Consider the following 19,274-nt stretch of genomic DNA (forward strand, 5'->3'; position numbering starts at 1 on the left):
TAAGCAATGTTTTTATTACTGCTTTTAAATAAAACATCGTGCCAATATTTTTTCCCTAACAGTACATCTTTATTTTCTCAAATTTATTGACAATTGCTATTTATCCTAATTTCTCCTTTCTTTTGCAAAACTATCTCGTCCTTTGATTTACTTCCTCCAGAGAATATAGTACCTACTTCTTTTTATTTTTCCCTGATAAATCCCTGATTAATTGTATGTTATAAGCTATCCATGCAACATTGTGTCTTTCATTTCTAAATAGGCTTTCTTTTATGAATTTCAAGAGGGAACACTTTTCTCTCTAGAGCCAAAACCAAATCCAGGCTCAACATTTCCTTAAACAATAGCAAAGCTCTTCAAAACCAAGTGTGATTCCCAGCACTGTGGACGACTTCTACTCCTCCTCCTCCTCCTCTGTGAGCAGAAGAGAATCAGCCCTTTAGTTGTGGTGCATCCTCCAATAGATCTGCTATAAATGTGGCTGACAATTTATCTCACTAATTAGGACTCCCTGCATAGTAACTTTCTTCAACCACTGTAGCTTCAAAACTGCCATAAATTGTTGATTTGTAAGCATTTTGGTTCAGATGCTGGATTCCGGGCTGTATTTTTGCTGTTTCAAATGTGTCCTGTATTTGGTTTTGAACTGACTTGTCCTGCTGGTAGAAAATTAAATCATATGCATATTAAGAGGTTGATGGAAGGAGGCACTGTAGCCTGGCATTGACAAGCAAGGCACAGCTGTAGTGTATGTCAACATGAGATATGAAAATACAGTGAAGGGAGGAAAGAGGAGGAAAAACAGTTCTATCTCAAACCAAATTTCCAAGCCAAACTCCCTGAGAGGTGTCAAAGATGTGCCTGAAAAAGAAGCACCCAGAGTTCAAGAAAAATACACATATCTACAGATGTAAAATAGGTAGTCTGTCAGGAAAATGAGTATGTTTTGAAGCCAGCCATCAATATTGCCGTGTAATGATGCAAAAGAAAAGTATGTCACCTTTAAAGAGCCTATAAGGCAATACCACACTGAAAGGAAAACGGAGGAACCGAGGCGCTCTCTGGTTCCTGTCAAAACCGATATCCAAATTAACTGATTTTCAAGTGTGGGCCCTTGAAGAGATCTGATGAAAGTATTCGAAATCTCATGTCCTCAATGGCAGCTGATCTCTTCTGCCATCTATTCCCAAGGAGAAATGCCTGATGATAAGACTGAGAGGTAGCAGATGGAGAACCAGCACAGCTCTGACAAAACTGGGGACCTTTTCAGATCATTTGATTCTCTCATGGCCAACAAAGACACCGGACAGTGACTCTTGCAGCATGGAAGGGAGGACAGTGGACATAGCCAGCAGGTCTGTAGGTGTTACGGTGTCTCTTTATTGTAGTTGCGTTGCCAGACGTGGACTTGGTGACTAATTTCACAGCTGTGGAAAATCGAGATCCTACTTTCAAGCATGATGGGATTTTGAGTTCCAGCAGCTACTACGACTGGGTTTAATGCTGTCATCCTCTGCTGTGTAAAATGGGTTGAACAACCGGGAGCTTTTCAGTCATACAAATGGCAAGTGTTGTGTGTGACTTCGTTATTGGGAAAGCTGCCTGTGTGATTATGTTAGTTTAATTTGATAGCAGACTGTTTAGGTAAATGAGCAGGGAGGTATATGAATGTCTGCAAATAATGTGGAGCATGATTGCAAAATGATGCTGCAGGAGATGGGCTTGTCTGGCCCTTGTCGAGAGCTCGCCAGACACCCTTGAGCAGGGAGAGAAGAGTCTTGCTTAGTCTTGGACACAATCCCTCTGAGACAGGGCAGAGTCCCAAGGGTGCCTGACTGAAACCTGGGCTGAAAGGAAGTAATTTGGCAGGCTTGGCAACGTCAGATGTGAATACAGCCTTTGGTTAGTTTAGACTTCAATATCAGCACAATAGAGTCTAGAGTAGTACAAGCCTGCATAGGGCCTGAACTTAGATAGATATGCTTTTATAAGATTCCTTGTATTTAAAGCTAATGGCTTCCTTATGGAACCTAACCCTGTGGGATTTACTGCTGTAGTTGAGCTGGTCTGAGAATAGGCCAGTCAGGGATTTCTCATCCAGAATTGCGTCAGAAATCAAAGGCGTATTTTTAACGGTTAGAGACGTGCAGTCAGCTCTGTAGGTGCAAGAAAATGTCAGTGTATCCAACAGCGTCTTTTCAGCTGTGGGCTCCGTCCTGTCAGACCTTGAGTCAGAACTCCCTTCCTGCAACAGTCTGCTGCTTCCCTGCCCTACCTGTGATTCACACAAGCAAACTGTTTTTCAAAGATCTTTTCCTCATTTATGAAATGAAAGCCCTTTAACTTGGCTTGGAGCAGCTTGTTCCTGAATCTAATTAAACAGCCCCAAAGTTTTAGCTCTCGCACCTTGGAGTTTTTCAAGGAGAACTCCCTTTCCCTTTCTCTAGAATGACTCTGTTATCATTTTAATGATCGCTTTCCCCAGGAGTTCTCACCTCTGTTTCCCTGGAAAAATTAAAGAAAATCTAATATATTGATACAGATGATCCGTTTCATGTGAGTCAGTGACACTCTGACCGTGACAGTACCAGAGAATTCATTGCTGCAGGAGGCCATTGAATCCAATATTAGTGGCTGGGCTCTTAAAGGGCACTGGGTAATTTTAAGCCCTATTTCTACCTGTCTGAGTTAAGATAATGAGGGTAATCTCATATTATGCTTCAGGGCTTTAGCTGCCTGCCTATGGGGTTCAGAAGGGAACTCTGCTTCCAGGGATGGTGCGGAGTTTAATTGGCCAAGTGGTTTATGATTTGTGTTTCGTTTCCTCTGAAGCCTCAGGTATTGGCTACTGCCAGAGGCCAGATACCAAACTGATGACACTCAGGTTTTGTCTCCTTTTAATGTCAGTGGGCTGCCGGGCAGTTACACCACACGTTTCAGCTCCTCCTCTCCCAACTCCAGATTTATGCCATCACCAGAGGAGGAGTTTTCTGGCTTTCCTCCAAAGCCCTGAAGAGAAAAATCCATTTTATATGTTTCACCAGCACAAGCCGCAAGTCAGCTGGGATTTTAAAACTTCTAGAAGAATCTTGGCATCTGTTATTTATTTAATGAAAACAAACTGATCTTTCTCTGTGAATGATCTTTTTGATCATTAAAATAAAAAAAAAAAATCAGAATCACACATGTATAATTTAGAATTGTGCATAGGGGGTAGGCTTTTTCTTTTTGTTTCTCAAAGTTTAACTTTAAAAATAGATCATGTAGATCTCCCTTGTTTAAGGATCCCTGCTCTTTAGGAAATCGATTTTGCTTGTATCAAGGCTCTGACAAAACTCTGGCATCTTTCATTATCTATAGGCTTGGGATCACTGTTCTACCTCACAAGTGGGGTTTTATCTTCATCCCCAGTGGTCTGTGTAGCTCCTATTTCTTGGTCCTTTCAGTCGTCAATCTGTTTATCTCCTCCTGAATTATCTGTTGTAATTAGAATACATTTTCTCATCTCAAGGGGAAACCAGCTCCAAATGAGTATTCTATAAAAGCAATTACTTTTGATATTAGATATCTGTACATAAAAACACAGTATTTCTTCCAGTTAAAAAGCACTAATGAATGTTGTGTCTAGAGAGGGAGTAGCCTATGCAATGCTACTGTTTCTGCTAAGCCAATGAACAAAAAATTATGCCTGTAAGAGGGCTGATGAAGCCAGCAGTGGCATGTGTGAAACACCTTTGAATAGTACATCAGGGAGAGAAAAAGGCTCTCCAAGGACATATGCTCCTTTTTTTCCCCAACAAGGCCTATTGTATGCATTGATGGTCTTGGTCATTCTCGACGTTGTGCCAAGACAATTAACACAGTTTTTCCTACTATGTTTGTCTCCTACACCTGGCCCTCCATTACATATTTTTCTTTGTATTTCCTCAGATATTCCTCTCCTCTTCCTCAAAGTCTTAAGTCATGCACTAGGAACCTTGCATTTGGCATGGAACAGCTTTACCAGAGATCTCCATGTGGACTCCTTCCCTGTATAGACACAGGAGGAGTTGTGCTGAGCCTTCTCAGCATATATGTTTTACATATATCAGAACTGCCATCTTTCATCATCTCAAAATAACCTGAATGAGTAGGGAGCTTTTATTACAAGCTTTTCTACAAAAGGAATCATTTGAGAAACATCTTGATCATGCTATTTTGGAGAAGACTATAAATCCTGTCCCTAGGTTACTTTCCCATAGGAATTCTCTCCTTTTCATCCCCAAGCAGCCATCTGTGTATGGGGTGCATGTTGGGATAGAATCTGTTCAATGGGGTAGAAAAGAAGATCCTCCAGTGGGCTATGAAACAACATGTTTTCTTGCTGTTATGACAAGGATGAAATCCACAGGCACTCTTGCACTACAACCTCTGCCTCTCTTACTGATCCATGTTGTCTTGTTGTCTTCTTCCCTGATTATCTTTCTGCATCTGTTTCTTGTCTTCAACATTGATAGCGAGCTCTTTGGGGTAGAAACTGTCTTTCTGGGCTCGTGTAGCATCTGCTACAATGGAGTCCTGAATCTAGACTACTTGTTATGAAAACACTAAGAAAAAAAGCTGTTCTGGCCAAATCCTGCCCTGGTAGGGCTTACTATAAAGGGTTTAAGGATTGGTACATTAGTAGGGTAGGGGCAGAGTGTGTAGGATGGAATAAGGGTCAGCTTCCAGCCCACATGCTGATAACAGCCCTGGGCATTTTTATGGCATTTTCCATCTAATGTACTTGAGCACTTGGCAGATATTCATAGGCTGTGCCTCAGAGTGCTCTCTGCAACCAGGAAATGTTCCCGTTTCAAAAAAGAAGAAGAAACATAGGGCAAAGCACATAAAAGGTTGGATATTAGTCCTCTTGCCAGATAATTTGTCCTAATCTACATCATTTCCAAGGCTCCTGATTCTGCACGCTCTCTGCCTGACTAGCTTCTGTGGGCAGAAAAGGAACAGCCCTCCTACAGGCAGAGCTGCCAAATCACTTCATCCCTTCACCGCCGTTCAGCAGTCTTCTCACAGATAAATGTCTTACAGGATTGTCAGTCATCTCTGGATGAAGGTTGAGAAACACTATCTCAGGCTCCCACTTGAACAGAGAGAAGGGACTGGAGATGAGGTCAAGGTAAAAGAACACTGCACCACTTAGTTTCTAGAGCCAAAAAGCTGCACATTAAGTGCTTCAGCTTTACAAGTTATTGTACTTTTTTCCTTTTGAAACCATCAGCCACAGGATACTGTTTGTCTTCTCCCTGGTATGTCTTCAGAGATACTTGGGGCTGATACTGGATACTAGGGGACATAAATCTTTCAAGCAAGGATGCAGCAAACTTGATTACAACTATAAAAAATAGGACTGCGTTTTGGATTTCAGATAAATGGAAGTGCTGGAGTCATTTAAATTGGATGGGGTTGTTTGTTGCTCTCCTTTTTGCAGAGAGTTGGAGCCTGTGTACCTGTGGAGTGCGATTTGGTGAATGTTTCTGTAAGTAAAACTAAATCTCATCCACATACAGCATTCCTTCTAACTCAGAAAGTAAGCGCCTTTGATATGGACAAAATTCAGATCAGTTCCCTGGGCAGTAAATCTTACATATTATGTAGGTTTACTGCAGGGTGGTGGCAGGAGAAACTGATTTGGGATATGGGAAGTTGGGATATGCAGAAATTAAGGGCCAGGCTCTGTTTAACATTTAGATTGAATCATGAACCAGACACTACTGACTCCTCATGCTGCATACTACTGTTTGCAAAGTTGACTGAAATAGTGTCAAATAGTGAAAGAGTTTCAAGTAAGTTTTTTTTCCTGGATATTGTTGATCCTTGTGCTTGCAACTGCAAAATACTTTTACTTTTCCAGGTTTAATTTTGCTGCACTGAGCTGCTAATGCATTCAGCAAATTTATCCCTGTGGGACAAAACAATTTTTTTATATTCTCCAAGGCAATAATCGCAGAGAGGCACTCTTTAGTCATTTCTTCATTAACTATAGTTTGGGCAGTAGTTACAGGAGTCAATGAAAGAGGCAGATACCTGGTTTTGGCAAATATTTGCATGGGATCCGTTGGCAAAAATGAAGCATACAGCATGGGGGAGGGAGGAACAAGCACAGGCTGTGAAACTTTCTCAGCATTTTGGCAGAGTCAGGGTGGCATCATAGGATGGAGAAGAGAGAAATACCATTCTACATGTGATGCCATATGATACTGCCCCACACCGTTAGCTCCTCCTGACATCACAGGGAATCACTGGACAGAAGATGCTTCAGCTTTTGCCAGAGGAGGCCTGTTTTAGAAACTGAGGGAGGCTGCTTTTTAATTCCCCAACTAATCACAACAGGACAAGAGTTCAGGCAGTCACTGGTTTTGATTTCTGGCTCTACCACCATATCTTCTGCGATCCTGGGGAGTTCCTTAACCTTTCAGCAGATCGTTTCTGCCCAAAAGTGGGTAGGATGACTCCTTCCAACCTCAAGGGGCACTGGGAGTCCAGCCTCACTGGTGTTTGGGAGGCACTGCGATCTTTCAGTGACAGTTGCAAAAGAGCTCCAAGTACCGTAACTTTCTGTGCAGTGGGGGCTGCTTTTATTCAGTAGCCCAATGAAAGGACATGTGAATCAATACAAGCTAGTGCAGAAACATTATCCTGGAGCACCTCAACAGCTAAAGTATGCAAGGGTTTTGTTTATTTCTGAAAAAGAGATCTTTTTCTGATACTGAATCTCAAGCCCAAAATCTGCTTCTTTTGGAATGTAGTAAATAACTTGGGTGCTTTTTATCCAGAGATTTCAAAACATTTTGTAAAAGTAGTTACTGCTGCCATTTTGTAGCCTCTGTATGCCCCTTCTTTGTCAAACCATCTGCCTGGTGGGCCTCATCAGCTCAATTTGGAATTGTGACAAAGCTCACGGCACCTTTTCTCTCGGCTGTAGCAACTGTGTCCCGTAGGGACTTGCTTAGCCTCCCCAGGATGTCTCCTCTAGCACCCAGTCTGGGCAACGTACTGAGCTGAGCAGCCGATCAGAGCAACCCTGGGCTGTGCTAGGTGTGTATGACAGGCAAGGCCCTGTCTATGCGATTGAGCCTCTCTGATGTAAATATGTTATTCTAGAAAACTTGTTCCTCTTAGTTATTTTTGGAGATCACTGAGATGGAGCTATAAACAGCAAGACAACTGGTGAGCTAAGACCTTTTGCTTAGTGTTGAACAGCTCGCTCATATTCCTCTTTCTTCCTCCTCCTCCAACCAGCTGCTTTTCTTGTGCATCTGCTTCGCTCTAACATGCACTGTTAACTCCTGAAGGAGGAAGACCAATTTTTCCCTCCATGCCAGTCAGTGAGGCTGTAACCTTCATCTGAAGTTTCTAGTTGCAACAGAACAAGATTGCAAAATTAGCACAATACAGTAATTCAAGATGGAAGCCTTAGGGCTGATTCATTAGATGCAACTAATTTAATATCTGCTTCCAAAAGGGTGGTTTTGTATAGAATGAGCTTAAAAAAAAGTTGTAAGCTGTCTTGTTTTAGCTATGTTACTGAATCTACTCTAGAGTCTATGAACCTTTTTCTTTTCTTTCAAGAGATATAACTGGAAATGCTAAAAGTCAGCTTTGTCAATCTATGTAGAGTTGCTATTGCCCCTGAATTTTTTTTTTTTTCTTTCTTGGTTAAACTAGGATCTAAAGATTTTTATTGCCTTACAAGGTATGCAGGGATGTTTTCAACTGAGAAATCAGAATTGGAAAAGGAAGGAAACAACTGTTTTGCTGATGAGTTTTATGTTTCCTATTTAAGAGAGAGAGAAGTGTTTCAGGGGTCGCAGGTAAAACTGCTGGGTGACTATGCCAGTTTTGTTATTCCCTCCTTTTAAGGGAGGTTAAGGAACCAGAATACTTTTGTGTAGTTATTCAAGAGTACAGATGGTCTAAGTGTAGATAAAGCTCAGAAGTTTGGCTTTGGAGCCTTTCTCAACCTAAGACTGAGACAGGTCAGCAAGGGCATTTCAGAGATTTTGCAGCAGTTTTGTCAGTGCTTACCAGATCTGGTGGCATTGCTGATGGAGCTGGCCTTGTGATTGTGCCCAGCATCCCGGGTACCACCTGGGCAGACTTTTGATGAAAGAGGGATGAGGTGTGGGAGCAGAGCCACAGCTGCTGAAGGGGGGGAGGTGGCCTTGCCAGAAGTGGCAGGACAGCCAGGCAAAGTCTAAGAACAGACCTGTGCTATTGTGAATGTGGGTGTATAATTATTCTCAATTGCTTATTTTTATTTTGAATTGGCAAAAGGTTAATTATGTTTAAGAACCTTGGCTGAACCTGATTTACAGCTGCCTGTAATTGTGTTGCAAATAATAAAAAAAAGACACTAAAATAATCACAGATGTAGTTTGATCTTGCCTTTGCCATAGTTCCTCACATAAATCTCTTCAGTAATTTTCCCATTGTGACAGGGTTTATGGTGAAAAATAGGTGGTCTCTTTTCTTCCTAGAAAATTATGCATCCTGTGGAGTAATTAATCTGGTTAAGAAACTAAGACTGGTTCATTCCAGCTCTCCATTGTCCCAGCAATTTCTTTCTTACACAGAAATCTCTGCAGTGAGAGCAATACATTTGAAATGAGTGACAGACACTAATTATTTGTGACCTCATTGTCATCTGCGGTGTTGAACTGAGTATGACTGATCCCAGCGTATGGGCTGTAGATCTTTTTAGTCTAAAAATGTAAAGAAAAGACAGCTTTAAAAATAGCAGCTCATTGGGCATTGCCACTGTTGTTCCCTCTCTCCCCTCTCTGCCCATCACCGTTTCAGAGCCGGGAGCATGATTTCAATCCTTTGCTCTGACACGAGCCACAGGGTTACACTATCAGCAATGCTGCTGTACCCTGCCCACGATGGCTTCACAAGCCATGGAAAAAAGGGTGAAATGGGTGCTAGTTAGAGCCATAGGTAAGCAACTCAAATATAAGACGAGGATCTGGAAGTCTGCAGCAGACTCTAAAAGAAGAAAACGGAAAAAGCTCTCTCATCTGATCTGTCTTGGTTAAAACCCAGATGTATGCTGGAAGTTGAACCAGAAGCACTTCTCCATCTGTCTTTTTTAGGTTACATACTGCTCCCCATCACTGTAGGACCTAAACACCCAGCATATAAAGTCAATAGCAATTGTCTCTCTGCCGAGCAGCAGTATTTCCAGAAACGCATCCCTTTCCCTGTTGTTCCAGTAGGTGAGACCTATGGGAATGAATTCTCCTATGGGCTGTCCCTGGGTTTTTGCTGAGCAGAAAACGCCCAAGACATAAGGCGCAAATAACTTGTTCTTTGCTGACTCCCTGTCTTTGGCAGCCCACCTACGCATCCTGTGGGAGCACTGCTGTAGAGTATTCTGCTCCTCCATGCCCTCCCAGGTGTTGTTCCCATGTTCGGCATGCTGGAAGGCCTCTGAGGAGATGATTCTGCTCAATAGTCCCAGACTGTGGGGCACCCCTTGGATGGGGGCCCAGAGGATGTGCTGGAAGGTGTGTCTTGTTCACCAGCAGCCTCTGCCTCAGCCAAACCTGAGGACACTGTCTCCCATCTCCTGCCTCCCGATCCCCTCTCTTAAGACCAACCTTTTCTTGAGAAGATGCTGCTGAACTGGCACCCCTAAGGCTGACCAATGCAGATAACTGTGGATTTGGGGGTTAGCGAGTTATGACCTTGAGTTAGGTAGTCATGGGGCAAAGCACTCTGTTGAGGAGACGTTTGCTGAAGCAACAGGTAATCCTTTGAGATGAAAAATGCTGTGCAAATGTTATCTTATGTGAGACATAGTTATATTGTGTCTAGCTAACCAACCGAGCATTGAAGAACATTGCCTGTAATTGCTGAATTTCACACACACACAAACATATATATATAAAATAGACTATATTCGTTGTTCCCAAGAACTTCTAGAGACACTTCAGTGCTTTTCTTGCATAATGAAGCAATGTGATATCATTTATTTAATTGCTGTTGTATATTGGTCAATGTTACTGCATTGCTATAACAACTGTCAGTCAGACTAGACTACAATTTGGGTAATGAATGGGGAAAAAACCTTGCAGCAATATGTTCTGAGAGAAAGTTAGACGTATGATGACTCTTTCCTAGAACAAGATCAGATTATCAGCATGAAAAGCTAGAATGTCAGGTTTAGGAAAAAGGTATATGAAATAATTGTCATTATGCGTGGTTTGGAAGACTATCTAACTAATTCTCTCATAAGAAAAATAGCAAAGTGCTTGATGCTTCTTCCTGTGGGTTGAAAGTTTCATTCCCCTGTTACTTGTGCCGTAAAGATGCAAGAGTTTTGTTCTGTAACTGCAAAGGCATATAGTATAAAGAATAAAGTTTTCAACTACTGGAATTGAATTGTTGCTTAAAGTCAAATGAGCTTGCCACGTCTTGGAGTGCCTTTCATCAAAGCAGGTCAGTTAACTTTAATGAAGTCGTCTTCAATTTGCTTTGATGTAACATAAGAACCCAGCCCAGATGATTCCAAATGATCAGCAAATAAATTTCCACATCGCAGTCTTTCAGGGACATAGGCTTTATGAAGTGTGTAGTTTTCTGGATTCTTTAACTTCTAAAGTGCTTAATTTAACTCCCTTTTAACAAGGCCTGCTTGTACTTTTTTTTTGCAGGAACTGCTGACTTTTCTCTGAAACTGAGCTCCCCTTTTAGATGCCGTATATTGGGCAAGTAAAGCAGAGGCATGCAGCATCGCTGCTGGCTATTAGTGTCTTTTAAGTCTAAGACTGTATCATGCAGGAAGATTAGGCTGCTGTGGTTTTCCTTTTGGGAGGGAAGAGACTTTGAGTCTCAGACATGTAATTTCTGTAATTACTTGAGCAAGGACTAGTTGCCAGGCCAGGGACGGCAACGTTAGGCCCTTCTGTTTTAATTTCTCCAAAGGAAGTAATTTTAAATACTAAAGCTAGTCAAAGTGTCAAAGAGCCTCTCATCCTAAATTGGAACAAAAGGGACAAATGTTACCATTTCCTTCAAAATGAAGCTCCCTAAAATATTTTCAGAAGTATTTAAGGTGTATTATTATTCACTTAGTAAGGTAAAATAATTTCTACTGTTTGAAATCACTAACAGCAACACAACTCTTGAAGAGTTTTAGTCATGTTTCAACAGAAACTACGAATGACTGTTTCGTTCTCCACTTTTCTTACAGAAAATTGTTTCATTAGAAAATTCAAATAGTCCTTCTTAAATACCCCAAATATCACAATATCACATTTTTTGCTTACAGCTTCCTCCTTTGCATGACCCAGTTGGAGACATGATTATATCAGTTCCTAATTGTGAGCCTCCCTTGTGCTAGTTTCTCCCTGTCCCTGCAGAATGCGGAAGTGTAATACCAGCTGCAGGTTGATCACTGATGCTAACCCAGTTGCTTTATGATGATTGCTGCAAGCAAGAAGGGAAGGTTCTCAGATATTTTTGAACCAGTTTTAGTGGAAGAAAGATTCATAAGGTACATTTCTACAAAGAAATGTGAGCAATAAAGAAGAGTGGTTTGTGACGTGTGAATTAAATTTGTTCAGTTTTTAGGGACAAGAATACTGTTTTTCAAGAGATCACGTTGGACTAATGTTAGTCATTCAGAGTAGGAACTGTTGGTGTGTTTGTACATTAATAGCAAACTGTAGGCGTCATAATATCTGTAATAATTAAGATAGAACCAGTCAGGACTGCACTAGAGAATGGCAGCCAGTGTCATAAGTCCTATCCAGACTCGGCACACTCAGTTGTGTCTCTTAGTAAGCAGCAATTCAACACAGTGCTATGATTTGGATTTGTCTCTGAGTGAATTGCTACCAGTGTAAGTCAGCAGGAAATTTTGACTCACGAGCTAGCTCCTGTTGGCCGGAAGTTTGGAAAGCAGAGACACAACTCTGTTTTTCCATTTACCTGAAAATACAGCTGGGCGGAGGAGGAGCACGGCTGCGACAAGCACGCAAAAACTTTCTAAATGCTTCTGCGCATACCTGAAGACAGTTTCATGAATTCCAGAATAATATGAGACATGAATGAAAACTATATAGGTGTTTGAAATAATTATAATGATCTTTGGCAACCTTTAGCTTACTTTTTTGCAGTTGTTGCATTAGGTCCAAATTCTCTAGGATTTAGTGGCTTGTGCTGGTAACTCCTTGTGATTTTGGTTTTGTTTTGTTTTTTAAGCAGAAAGAGGATGAGCGGGAATAGGCACTCTGCCATCCTGCTGGGGCTCAGCTCAGTCCAACTGAACTGATTTCTTGCATTCTTCTTGTACATTTTGAGATAGGACAAGTGCACTTTCCTATTTGTCTTCTGGGTTAGTTCCATACCTTACCTAGAGGAAAACGTGTTTGGGAGAGGAAGACAGCATAGCTGGCCTGGGAGGAAGAGTAGTCATTAAACAGCGGGAGGGCTTTGTTTTGTGTTACCAAATGTTGGGGGATAAGTCATCAAAGGTGGTCCAAGATCCTAGTTTGGCAGTGTGACTGACTGAAGAAGAGAGATGTCTACCGATACCACGTTCCCTTGCCTTGAGTGTACCTTTCATTTTTCCTAGCATTTTGTTTCACTTACAGCTTTGAAGAAGTTCATTATTGATTAAGCATCAGTACCAGTCCCTGTAGCTCGGTGCTTTGGTCTTTTCTCTCTGTGTTCCAGTAATACAATACCCTAGAAAAAGATGCTGTTTTGAAGCTTCATCTTTCTGCTTTCCCCTCATGGGTGCGTGGCCTGTGGGGTTTCTGCTCGTGCCTCTGTTCAATCTCCCTTGCTAGTGAGACCTGGAGCTCACCTCCCACACACACCTATAATGAGACCACGGCTGCACGAGCCTCTTGTTTTCCCTTTTTTTCAACAACTCACTAGGCTTGAATGCTTGGAGCTGTCTGAATTTTTCAAAAGCTTGGCCATGCCAAGAATGTTTTTCTGTAGGGTATCCTTTTTTTTCTTCTTCTGCCCTCCCTCCTCCTGCTAAGACTCATGATTCACTCTGAGACAGTTGAGCATTTCAGTACACGATGATGAGGAACATGAAGAAGACAGCAAAGACACAAACACAAGCAAGGTCTGTCCTGACTTGGGATCACCGATTGCAGTATGAGGTAAGTATTTTTGTAGGCAATGTCTGAAATTCAGTACCAAAATTCTGGAGTACTGCAGGTACTCAGTCCTTTTATGTTCAGACAGACTATTTGTAGTGTTGCACTTAACCTTAGCACAGGATTTTCTCATAAGCATCTACAGTAGAAAATGCTAACTTTACTCTTTCAGACCACTAAGGAACCTCTGTCTCTCTGTTCTGTCCTGTAATTAAGCAGAGATGATGATGGAGCTATCACAATTGAGGACAGTGTTAGCAATGAGGTGCAAGAGAAATTCCTTCATGAGGGACAAAACTGTCCCAGAGCTTATTATGACTTGGAGAAGCCAGTCCCAGCTTTGTACTGCCTTGCGTGTCTGTTACTAGCAAATGTGGACAGTTTCTTTCTGTGTTTCTCTTTAATTGTTTAGTTGAAATAATGACATTTTTCTCTTGAAAAATTCTTCATTTGAAAAATGTTGAGGAGGTCAAACTCTTAATTGTTTTGCTCTGCGTTGTAAATGATTTGGAGGATATTTGCACATTTCTGTATGGTATTCCCAAGACAATTATAAATAACTTTTTTGCTTATAATGACTTGTTGATAGTGAGCCTTTTGGAAAGGAAAGCTTTGACATTAAACACAGGATATTTGAGGAGCTTATTTATGAGAATTCAGCACCAAGTTAAATGCCTGTTGCCATGGAAGAGGTTCTTGGCGGTGTAGTCATATGGGCAGTTTTTATGTCAGTTTAGTTTTGTTTTACATGTATTTTTGAGTTGACCAGTAATATACCAGTGAATGAAACCTATAAATGCATTGTTGACTGGCTAATATCTCAGCACTAACCAAGTGGGGCTAATCGTTTTAGCTCAAGTGTGTCCGAACTTTCCGATCCTATAAGCTGTATAGAGCCGAGTATCTTACATAATACACATATTCCGTTCATGAGAGAGCCGAAGGACAGAGGAAATCTGGAGTGATTCCCAGGTGAGAGATGGTGTCAGCTCCCTAATGGTTTTAGCACATCTTTGTGGGAACAGGCTGGGCAAGGTGTGCAGTTGAGTCCAGATGACCCATCTATTGACTCACATAGTGAGATTAGATTTACCCTGTATTTCCCACCCAGCAGCAGCTGGTGACCAGTCGCATAGCTGTATTCCCAGCGTGGGAACCAAACCTGGACCATTCAAGAGCTGCAGGTGGTCTTAGAGCCACAGAGCAGATGCCTCAGCTCCAACACTTATTCCAGAACTGACATTAATGTGGAGTCAAACTGGCAGATCTACATATGGTAGAAATTCAATATATCTCCCTTAAAATGAATGGAGCTATAATGGGCTATACTGGGAAAGGGCCTGGCCTCCAGTTCTTATGAGGAAAATTTATCTTAATTATCTTAAGGATAATTAGGCATTTTGGAATGTTTGGAAACAAGATTCCTGTTTCCAGGGATTTATACAGGAAAAAGGAGAAATCGTGAAAGCTGCTAATTGATTCCTTATATTTTGCTCTTTAATAATTATGCACTGATACTACAAGATGTGTTGATATGGACTCTGGTTTGAAAAGCTGAGGATAATTTCCACAGAGCCATGAGGGTTTCAGAGCTGAGTTTCATGGGAGTTCAGATCTTTTTTATCTAAAAACATTCTGTGGTCACAGAAGAGGTTAGATCCATTTCCTTTATATTAATAATTTGATTTTTTTTTTTGTCTTTTTCATTTAGGTCTGGCAAAGCCCATGGGATTAGTTGAAGGTCCAGGAGGCTTGGGCCAGGGGGGAATGGCTGCTACCCTGAGAGACGATAGCCACGAATCAGAGACTAAGTATGAAGAATATGGTTACAATGCCCAGCTCAGTGACAGGATATCACTGGACAGGTCCATCCCTGACTACAGACCAAAAAAGTAAGTTGAATTCCACATTATTATTAAGAGTAAGTGAGTGATTGTTGTTCTGTTGACCCATGGTGGCATTATTCTCTTCACATCCCTTCCTGGTTAGAGTATGGCAGCAGTTAGTCATACAAATACCCCTGAGTTTAGGGAAAATTAAAAAGACCGACTGCCATCTCAAGCATGAAGTGCCATGTTAAATGCGTAGCTAATTCTGTGAGTAATGCATTAATACGCACGTTCAAGGCCTCAGATCAAAAACTACATCAGGATATTGGTGCTTATTGGGTTTGTTTCACTTAGAAAAAGCCAGGTAGTGGCAGCTGAGCCCACCATCAGAGGTGGGAGCCTCAGTCTGTGCTTCTTGTAGTCACGTGCAAAGGAAGGTGGGGCAGTGAAAACAAACACTTTGTAGACGCTGGTCACTTAAAAAAAAACAACCATCAAATCAACTGCCTTTTCTTTGATTGCATTTGATGTTCTTAGAATTGTTTAGTTGGGGTTTACAATGTGCTGAAACATGGACTAAGTGTAATCCATCGGGGTCCTATAATTGCAATAAGATTTTTTTTTCTTTGGAATGTGTGTTTATTTTAATTCTAGTGTTATAGTCTTCACATGGCTGTGCTATGTTTGACATTGCAATTATATGTTTAATATTTGTACTGATTTATTATATTTTGTATTAGATGTCTTTCAAATCTTTCATATTTATGGAGTTATGTATCTTCCAGATGAGACATCCACACTGTCATCCTACAAATGACAATCAGTAATGTCTTAATGCAGAGGAGATCAGCAGCAATGCCTAGTTACTCTCAGGAGGCAGAATTGAAAAGAATACTTAATTAATTTCTAATAATAATCCTTTGTTTTAAAAGACCCACTGGGGCTCCTAGGCAGAACTGAAAGTTAAATAAAAAAGTATCTTATTAAGTGACAAGAAAAGTTTAGTCAAGCAAAACAGCTGTGCTCTGTGAGTAGACTGCAATTGAATTAGGATTTTAGGCAGTTCAAACTGCCAAAAACAAAATCCAGCAAAACAAAACTTCAGCTTAACTACAAATTTCATTAACTGTGTTACATATTAATCTAATCTCAGAAGTATTGACTCAGCATTTGTTTTCTCAGACACTTGCTATACAAAAGAAAACCTAGACAAAAGAAGTGGCAAAGAGGAAAAAATCTACTGCTTTGATATCACAGTTGATGCAAGTATACTGACTTGTCCAATGGTCTCATCTCTGCATCTCTCTCGATGTATCATAAAAATCCATCATGGAATTATTCTGGGGAAAAAGAATTCTGTAGTTATGCAAATATTTGAGTTGTGCATCAGATCTGGTACAAAGACCCTTAAAATCAGTGTGAAGCTTTTCAAATTAAAGTCAGTGAGGTTTGACCTGACCTGTTATTAGCTGCTGCGGTCAGGTGAATAATAAATGAGAATGTTCTACTAGGAAATACAAAAGCGAAGGTTGCAGAGCTTGAATCTAGCTCAGCAGCTGTCAGAAGCATGACAGCGTTTGCGATGCAGTGCTGTTTCACTTCAGATTATACTCTTCCACAGTTTTACTTGGAAGCTTTGATGAGTCATTCAGATAAGCTTTTTGACATGCTCATTTTGGGAATCTCGTAAGGCCATGCTGCATGATTAACTGTCTGAGTTACTGGGAGAACTGCCTGCCTTGTGGTGTTTTGACACTTTTGAGGTGGTTCTAGTTAGGTCTAGATACTGGAATTGAAACACTTGTCTCTAGATACATATGAGTCACAGGAAAACCCTTCAGATTGAATTTGCTATGAAAAATGAGTGAAAGTTTGGAGAAGGTAGCAGCTCTTATTTTATGAAGAGTTTTATCCACTTGTATCAAAGGAGCTTTGGCTGCCATTTGGTTGCCATTTTCTATTAGAAATTTCTGCTGTCCTCGTGAGCAGCATTTTTCGTCTCTGACCCCTTCAAATGTACAGCTGCTCATATACAGTCTCTCTTGGGAGCTCTCACTCTAATGCTGAGAGGCAGTTTTCACTCCCTACCCTATCAACCTCTTCTTATCCACCATGTAGTACCATAGCTGCTTACCTAACAGGTGATAGTTGTGCATCAAAGCCATAAGGCAAAGCTGAGCTTGACTTTCTGTTTGGTTTAGACACTCTGCTCTAATTATGTATTAGATCTTTGAAATACTGTTTGGGAAAACCACTCTTGTTTTGTCCAACTTTGTATGCTGACTTGCCCAATGGTCTCATCTCTCCGTCTCTTGATAACAGCTCTCACTGCTGAGCCCTTCTCAGTCTGCTTGTGATTTATATCATGTCATTCCCAGAACTTTTCATTTTTAAAAAGGGAGGACTTTTAATTTTTAAATTGAGAAGCAAGGTAGAATTAATGTCCAAGGCCATGTACAAAGTCCATGGCCAGTCTATGAATAGAAACACTTACCTGGATTTGCATTCCCAAAGTATTAGACCATGCTTTCTCCCCATTCTGGCTTCCATTTAAAATGTTCAGATCTACATATTTGCACACACCAGTAGGTATTAAAGATATGAACCAGGAAAATTTATATTCAAGTCTGCATTGTATAGACACAATTTATGAAAGTAAACATGATTTTGCTATGCAAACGTGGGACTTGTAATATTCAAGGCTTAGTCTTCTTTTTAAAGAAATTTGATCAGAAATGTTATCTTTTAGTTCGTTTTATCATTGAACTCCCCCCTTATTGTTGTCCGCTATCTTATTCTGGTAGAATAAGCCTTTTGTTCCATCTACTAGCATAGCTACAGTAAACATTCAGCCGTTTAATTGCTTTTCAGGAGGTATTTTCATTCCCACACAGCAAATTAAAAAAATATGTTGCACTAAAGAGGTGTACAGTCAGACAGCGTGACCATGAAGGCTCCTAAATTGGAGTCACCTCCATGTCCTTCCACTGCAGTAAAGTCTGCAAGCCTGGGTGGGTAGTCCTACTCTCGAGATGCTTTTCCCATGTGCTCGCATTGTGTTCTGCTTTCCTACCTGCTGCTGCCAGTGCAGATATTCCTTTTAACTCAAAAGCCTTTTCTTTAAGATAGAAATCGCTAAGTCAGTACAGGAGACAACAGCAGATTTTGTGCACGTTGTGTTTGTGTGCCAAATCAAAGCAATGACAGTAAATAACTTGCTTGCGATTACAGTTCACGCAATAATTACAGAATTATAGTTTGATCCTAACATGGTGTAATAAATGTGTCTCAGCTTTTTCTTCTCTGATATTGCACCTCCCACAGCTTGAATGCTTGCCCTGTCTCTATGTAGAAAGCAGACAACCCTGGGGAAACAGTTCAAAAACATACTGTGAATTGATATTTCAAGCTATGTTTAGTTTCAAGAGACGTAATACAGAGAAGTTGCAATTTTGTTTTATAAAACAATGCAAAGCCTCCCCAACAGTTTGTACGTTTATTCAGTGTGACCTTGAACACTATTTCCATTTCTTGTTGGATTTCACCTAAATCAAATGGGCTGATTTTAAAGTCGGGCTGATGATCTTTCCATAACGTATTATATAAGTCTTAATGGTGACTTTTTGCCTTGAAGCAGCTGAGTACAGTGCAGCTGAGTGCTCTGAGAAGATGCAAGGACCGAGTAGTGGGAATGAAACGTGTTTGAGTTCAACGTCAGGCAGAATACTCAGGATTTATTATGGTTGATTGATGAGTATTTAGAAATGTTCAGCTAATCATCCTAGTATTGGACTGACCTGAGATTTTGCTTCACGTACTCACTTTCACTTCAGTGAAAAGCGGTCGATATCTTGTTGACTGTTAAAATACATGAAAATAACTCTAAAATTGTGGTCTAGTTAGTACTGAATGTTAGTAACTATCTAAATTCCAGAGTAAATTTTTTAGTACGTATGAAATCTACATTAATGCCAAAAGAATTTTGCAGGATTATTTTTGTTACAAGGGAATTCATAATGCTTGTGGTGGAATTATTTTCATCCCCTGTCATACAGGCACATATCAAGCTTGAAAAATGTTTCTCAAGTTAAGGGCAAACCACAAGAAGGGGCAAGGGAAGTAGCACAGGTCTCCGCATGTCCCTGCTGCAGCCCCATCTTTGCTCCCCGGTGTGCTGAAATTTTTCAAGGGCTATACCCCCGTGGAAAATGTGTTGCAGAGAGCTCAGGATGTTTAATGTCCCAATGTCTCTTCCCAGCAGTAAAGTATTAGCAGGACTTTCTAG

The 19,274-nt window shown here is 40.8% G+C and overlaps 1 protein-coding gene across 2 annotated transcripts in view; it reads left to right on the forward strand.

Moving 5' to 3' along the window:
- Positions 1–19,274, forward strand: part of GALNT9 (polypeptide N-acetylgalactosaminyltransferase 9) — a 227,167-nt gene that overhangs the window by 80,075 nt on the left and 127,818 nt on the right. For both annotated transcript variants that reach the window (XM_076352635.1, XM_076352634.1), the window contains exon 2: positions 14,872–15,052. In XM_076352635.1, the coding sequence (XP_076208750.1) occupies positions 14,886–15,052 (167 nt within the window). In that variant the 5' untranslated portion in view covers positions 14,872–14,885. The remainder of the gene's footprint in view (positions 1–14,871; positions 15,053–19,274) is intronic.

The sequence above is a fragment of the Aptenodytes patagonicus genome, chromosome 15 (assembly GCF_965638725.1).
Source record: "Aptenodytes patagonicus chromosome 15, bAptPat1.pri.cur, whole genome shotgun sequence".
Taxonomy (NCBI): domain Eukaryota; kingdom Metazoa; phylum Chordata; class Aves; order Sphenisciformes; family Spheniscidae; genus Aptenodytes; species Aptenodytes patagonicus.